At 37.3% G+C, this 7,506-nt stretch overlaps 1 protein-coding gene across 1 annotated transcript; it reads left to right on the top strand.

The window, feature by feature from the left end:
- The first annotated feature begins 5,027 nt into the window (after positions 1–5,027).
- On the top strand, positions 5,028–6,659 carry LOC145116560 (uncharacterized). Its single transcript, XM_079052897.1, has 6 exons — positions 5,028–5,354; positions 5,421–5,620; positions 5,722–5,862; positions 5,956–6,036; positions 6,121–6,248; positions 6,344–6,659. Exons 1-6 carry the CDS (start codon positions 5,129–5,131, stop codon positions 6,384–6,386), a joined length of 819 nt encoding a protein of 272 aa, XP_078909023.1. The 5' UTR covers positions 5,028–5,128; the 3' UTR covers positions 6,387–6,659.
- Positions 6,660–7,506: the final 847 nt, after the last annotated feature.

Genomic DNA, 7,506 nt, shown 5'->3' on the forward strand with positions numbered 1-7,506 from the left:
ATAGATATTTTTGAAGTATAGATAATCAGAAAGTAACTTTTCTAATTTTTTATTATTTTATTAGAAGCAAGTCTTGAGTTAGTTTTTTTTTCCTGATGTAACTTGTTGATTTCATTTCTGATTTTTCTTAGTTTTATTTTAAGCAAATCAAAGTTTTTTTTTTCAGAATCGAAAACCAAGAATTCACTTACAAATTTGAATGCATATTGAAGACATATGATCTACTGTGGCTCAAGAACAATTTAATAGATTGGTTTCGATAAAAGATTGAGAGAAACATTTTGGATAAAGTTATTCATGAAGAGGCTGCTGAAGACCAAGAGAAACCTATTGGAAGGATGACAATTTTCAAGTTGAAGCAAATTTCGTTTTTTTTTTGTGTATTATTTGAATGAATTTTTATTTTATGTATATTGTAATTGTGCATGGAAAAAAATTTGCTTAAATTTTTAGGTCTTTTAAGTTTTAGGGCCTTTTTTGTTAAATTGAACGGGGCCACTGAAATCTCGCGGCCGGCCCTGTTCACCCCTACCACTACCACATAATAACATAGCATAACATACTGTCAGACATATCTGGGTGCCCGACCTACTTCTGGTTTAGCTCAACCGGTTACGGGGGCTAATCCACCCGTCCTACCACTATCACATAATATCATAGCATATTAGCACATAAAACATAACAGATAGTGGCATACCATACAATTATCACAAAGACAATCATTTCTACTATAATCAGCTACTAGTGGGCCGACATTGGTGCCTTCGACCCACTTCTACAGGAAGGTAACTCACATCGCACTGCTGAAGTCCCGCGGACAAAACTCTAGCTGCTGGATGACAGATTCCCGAACTGTCAACATTAAAACAACACCCAATTAATAATTGGGTTCCAATACATAACCATAAGTCCATGCTTGGGGTAAAAACACTACTTTACTCCCAACCTAGCTTGATTCAAGCTCAAGGCCCAAACTCACACTCTGAAGGCCCAAAAACCAAATAATGATATAAGGCCCAACATATGGCCCAATTTTCCAAATTGGTCCCAAACCCCTCACATGGTCTTACCTAAAGGACCAACCATTTATTCTGGTCCAAACACTTGGCATTCCAATGGTCCAATATCTCATAATTATCAAGGCCCAATTATAGCCCACCTATGGCCTAATTTTCAAAATTGGGCCCAAGTCTTTCCAATGGGCCTTATCCTAAAGCCCAATAATTTCCTTAGTCCATAAACTTGTTCCCAATTGGCCCAATTGGCCCACAACAACTTAGTGGCGGTTGTCGAGGCCAACAAAATAAATACCCTAAATATTACACACTAAAATAGTGTATAGGGGTAAAGGGATTGTATCCACGAAGATTGGTTCAATTTAAATCTCTATGTAAATCACTTGTTTAAGTACTTGTAAAACAAGAGTAAAGGTAAAATGGGCGGGGGGGGGGGGGGGGTTAATTCTTTTTGATTGTTTGAGAAAATTAAAGTTAAGCTAGAATGTAAATATAACAAGTAAGCAAGTAAAAGATTTGATTAAATTCAATGAAGTGAAGTTTGTTGATTTTGGGATACACCACATGGATGACATAGTCGACTTATCATTAGACTAAATGGAACAACACTTGTGAATTAATTTAACTTGGCTATAGCAATTCATAAGCACAAATTACCTCAACTTTTCATAGTTATTAAAATGGTTAGAGGAGCTCTCAACACATTTCCTTAATTAAAGTCACAAAATCAATGAAGCATATAATCTTGTGAAAATAAATTAGCTTTAAGTTCTAAGAGTTACCAAGTCCAAAAGATAATCAAATGCTTACATTATCATTATGGAGGAAACATTTCCATGGTCTAAATGAAATGAAAACAAACATATAAACCATTTGTTGCTTACTAATTTGAGGGTCCATTACTTAACCAAGAAATTAGTCAACAAAAATAAGCATTCATTCATCAAAGCTCATGATCAAAGATAAATAAACACAAGAAGATGTTTAACTAGAAAACATTTCCATAAAGTTCAAACACAAGATAATATGAAGTCTTCAAAGCGACTAATTATCCATGGGTTAAACCCTAATCAACCAAATGTGAATCTAGCCAAGCATGACCAAAATAAAAGAAATACAAGATAGTTTAGAGATACCAAACATGATTCAAAGTGCAAGATTAAATGAAATTACACCAATCTTCAAAATCTTCAATTTCTTCCAAACTTTTCTTGAGAGCAAAAGAGTAGTTTTTGAGAGTGTTGATAATGAATTCCCTTTCAAATCTCCAGTAAAAAGGGCTTATTTCTGGATTCAAAAGCTCACCAAAAGCCATCCACCAACCTTCCCAAAATAGAGTCAAAAAGTCAAAACCCGGATTCACCACAGCACGATCCACGCGGACCGCGTGGGTCTCGCTGATTGTGAGACTTGGCCCATTTAACTTGCAATCCAACCCAATCTTCCATTATCATCCCAGCCCAAATGCATCAATTCTTGGGAGCCCAATTATGTTATTCCAAAGCCTCCAATGATGGTCCAATGCTTCTTTAGTCTTCCGTAACTCGAGTCCTCGTCCAAAGATTAAGTCCAACGAGCTTCTCACTTATACTGACACCAAGCCCAATTGCACCACTTCAAGCCCACGAACAGATTGTAAACCTCCAGTAGTCCCGCACTCCTTCCATACCTCCAATGACAAATAGTCTTCGGTAAATCCTTCAAATAAGCTCAAAAGACAGGAAAGCACCCGGTAAAGGAGAAAAATAATAAAAAGAGAAAATATGCATGAAGATTAACTAAAATGAGATGGTTTTAACTAAAAATAAACTATGAAAAGAAGTAATAAAAACGAAACTATCACTTAGTCCAAGAAATGGCCCAACAAGAACCCAACCCTACTTAGGGTTTTTCACATAAAATGACGATTAGGGTTAAGTGTTCTTACTTAACACATTAAGGACTTAATCCATTAAGCCCATCAATCCACCAGGCCAAACATACAATGTGATCGGGCTTAATTCATAATTCCAATCCAATGGTCCAAAATACGGGTCCCGACAATTCCAAAACTAGCATATCCAAAATTAGGGTTTTCTAAACCCTAATTAGGGTTTCCAACCTAATCGCGTGCCAATTAGTCAATTGGTTATGTTTTTAGGTTTATTAATGTTAATTAAGTCGGACACCACCCACTACCACCTCGGGTAGTGGTGGTCAATGGTGGCTTACAGCGGCAGCCACCACCTTGTGGTGGTGGTGGTTATGATTCTAGACCAAACATGTCCAAGCGTCTATAACAGCAATCCAATCACACAAATGCACACTGCCACCCAACACGGCGGCTGGTGGCGGCAGAAGGCGGCAGCCACCAGTTCACGGTGGTGGTGGTGGATTTCCTTGATTATTTTGGCCACCAAATATGATTATACAACATAATATCCAAAGAACACATACACTAAACACACACACACACATACAGCCACCCTCGTGGCGGCAGGCGGTGGTCGGAGGTGACAGCCACCACCTCACGGTGGTGGTGATGGCTTTTCTTGCAATATTCGACCAAGCAAACAATACACACGACACACACTAGCAGTAGAAACACACCCACACACGCTTTGCCCGGAACAGGAACACAACCACCCACCTGGTGGTGCACGACAGTGGCAGTGGCACGAACGGCGGCAACAACAGCAGCTAACGGTGGTGTACGATAGCGGTGGAACAGTCGCTGGAGCGGTGGTGGCGATGCAATCAGAAGAAGAAGAAGAAGCGAAGAGGGTGGGCGACTCCCACCGGAAATAGCCGCAACGATGACCACCGACGCGTTTCTTCCGGTGATCCGCTGCCATGACGTCCCATGGCAGCCTTGGCCTTCAACAACAGCGCTACAGCAACAGCAGAGCTCGACGGTTTCGTCTTCAACGGAAATGGCGGATGAAGGTGGCGACAGTCGCTCACAGTCGTTGTTGGTCCTGGAGCTCCTCCCCTAACGACGTTAGAACACGTCGTGTCGTAGGATAGTTGCGGTGGTTGGCTTCGGTGGTTGACGATGGGTGCTCCGGCTTCAACAGGCAAGGAGGCGGCGGCGGTCGGTGGTGGGGGACATAAGGTTGGCAGCTGATGTGTTAGAGTAGGGTTAGGGTTTGAGGGACAAGGTGACAGGATATATACCCCCGTCCAAAATCAAAACTTCCGCCATATTAACACTTTCGGCCCCTCCTTCTATTTTTCTTTCAAATTAAATCCAAATTTAACCAAATAGCCTCTCCTCTACAAAATACTTTCAATTTAAGTCTAATATTTACCAAACAAGCCCAATCGATTATTCTTTAGCCACATGCTCAAATGTTCTTTACACCACGAACCCCGAAAGCACTCTTTAGACCTCCAAAACAAATTATAATGTCAACTACACACTTTTTCATTAAAACTCTTTTATTTAAAATATATATCGGAATAAAATAATACTTAAAACACATTCTGTGATTTTTGGGTTTGTCTTCGAAACGGGGTGTTACATTGGGTGTGGTGGTTCGTTCTCCCCACCACAATTGACTATGAAAGTTGTCTACTACTAGCTATCACTAACACCTTGGGATGATGTTTTCATTTATGGTTAGTGGCCATATAGACCTCTCGATAGTCTTAGGGGAATCATAGAAGGTAAATCATTTTCCACTTGTTTGATGTGTTTGAGGATTGCATAAGCAGGCTTTACGTTCTAACCAATCAAATTGGGGCAACCTAAATGTTCAATATTGCATTTGTAATTTCATGTCCCTAGGAAAAATGTATAATGTTATTGGATAAATATGTAATTTTCCCCTAATATTAAATATTATGAATATGAATTTAAATTGCAACGATCAACCCGAGAAGCTTGGCCTCTCCAAACACGTAGTCAAATCGTTAGAGTTAGTTTCAATATTCTAAATATAGAAACCACACGATTCAAAATAGTTACACGTGTCGAATTTCAGGAAACTATATATGGGCCCTGAAAGCCACCATTCTAAAATCGTCTTTCAGCCAGGCCCGCCCTCCTCCTCCGGCGACAATAAAGAAGGAATAAACCTTCAGGAGGCGGAGGAGCTGATCTTTCGACGACCACGCGGCGTCAATCGATCATGGGGAAGAGAAGAAGTTCGTCCGTGAACACATTGTTCTCATGGGTCCGAAGGCAATCGACGAAGGCGAAGATCTTCTTAGCCATTACGGCAATAATTTCCGCCCTCGTCATCCTCAAACATTCCGTTCAAAATTACAATAATTTCTTCATAGCCGCTGAATCCGTTCACGCTGCAGGAATTTTTGTTCTAATTTACAAGCTCAGTACCCTAAAAACGTGTTCAGGTATATTGTTCGATTTAGGGTTTGATGTTAATTTGATGGGATGATGATGATCTTGTTTGTACGTAGGCCTTTCGTTGCAGACACAAGAGCTCACGGCTATCGTTCTAGCTGTTCGGATTTCTTGTAGCCCCGTTATTGGATACAACGTCCACACTGTTCTCGACATTGCTGCATTCGTGGCTACTGCTTGGGTAATTTACATGATGCGGTTTAAGCTATACAAATCATACAACGAGCATCTCGACAAAACACCCAAATCTTATTTGGTATATAATATATATAAACTCAACCTCTTCAATTCCTTCTGTTTCAATCCAATTGCTTGAATGCATTTGATCTTAAAATGGTTTGATTTATCTTGTTTTAGTTGATTCCTTGTGCTATCATGGCCGTATTTGTTCACCCCAACAGTGTTATTCCTCTATTCTCCAAGATGAAGTGGGCATTTGGTGTGTACTTGGAAGCCATTGTAGTGTTTCCTCAACTTCGGATGATGCAAAGAACAAAGGTGCATGCATGTGTGCTTTTGTTTTACATTACAATTTACACAATAACAAAAACTAATCCATTCGTCATCGCTCAAACTCTTAACTCATTTCAGATGATCGAACCATTTACTGCCCATTACGTGTTTGCACTAGGAGTGTCGAGATTTTTTGGGGCTGCTTATTGGATTCTACGGGTTAGTTACCATTTTCAAGCTACATCGATCACGTTTTTTAATTGCAAATAATCGTCTTTTAATCATCTTTCTTTAATTATTCAGGTGTATGAATCTACTGAAGCGTATCTGTTCTTACTTGGACGTGGCTACTTTTGGGTCCCGATGGTTTTGGTATCAGAGGCTGTTCAAACATTCATATTGGCAGACTTCTGTTACTATTATGTTAAGAGGTAAACCATATAACTAAAGCTCGTTTTTTCTTTTTCTTTTTACAGTCATTCATTTCAAAATTCGTAATATTTTTCTTACCATGCAATGTTTGCAGCATCGTGAGCAGCAATCTTTTGGTAAAAGTGCCACAGGTCTAACACAGTTTCCAAATTGTTAATTGGAACATTTTTGAAGATCATGGAGTCGAAGCTCGATCATGGTTATAGATATATAGGTTTCATGGCGCTTGTAAATTTGTTATTTTGGTGCTGTCAGACTGAAATGTCCGGTCATTTGTTAGTCTCATTCCGGTGACATTTATTTACTTGGTCAATTTTGTCATTAGATTGAGATTTTATGCTTAAATCTGGTGTACTTTTTGTGCTTCATGTAATTGTTTTCAATTATAACATGAAAATTTTAGATCCAAATTTTCTGTATTGTGATTTTGGACTTTCTAGTTTCTTGCGTCTATCAGTGCACGATTTGTGGATATATGCAAGCATCTATCTTGAATGAAGATGATGTTTGTGTATGATTAATCTATGTTTGAACGATTCACGAGCATATCATAGAACTTTACACCATTTCATGTTGTACTTGGTCAAACTTGAGTAATTGATTCAAAATAAACTAACTCAAAACATGTGACGTACGTTCATAAATAATATTTTTTTCTTAGACTATCTTCAACCCATCTCCATTTTCCCCCCATAAATACAATAAAAAAATGAAGTAAATAGTGTTTCATCTCCAACCCTACTTCATTTTTTACCCCATTTTTTTACCTCAAAAAGCATATTCTTAGAATATTTCATTTTTATAACTTATATATATTATCAAATACACCCCTCTACTAATTAGATTTTAACAAATATATATTATATTTTTTTAAATACAATAATACTACAAATTATATTATCATAAATAAAATATTTATATATAATAATTTTAGATTAATTATTAATATATTATAATTAATTATTAAATAAATAAGATTATATTTATAATAAATATATCAAGATCACAAACATATTCGAATACTATATTTTATAAATTATGTTATCGTGTTTCAATTTTTTAGTATATATTTAGTTTTTTATGTGAATTCGATAAATAAATATTAAGTTTATATTTATGTTTAATTAATATAAATTTGTATATAACATAATATTACAAATATTAAATATTGCATTTAAATTATAATTAATAGATAAAAATAAACTAGAAATGTATAAAATAAAAAGAGAGGGACTAAAATCAGCAACCAAAACTGCA

This window comes from Lactuca virosa, chromosome 5, assembly GCF_052849685.1.
Source record: "Lactuca virosa cultivar CGN04683 chromosome 5, Lactuca_virosa_CGN04683_v6, whole genome shotgun sequence".
NCBI classification, from domain to species: domain Eukaryota; kingdom Viridiplantae; phylum Streptophyta; class Magnoliopsida; order Asterales; family Asteraceae; genus Lactuca; species Lactuca virosa.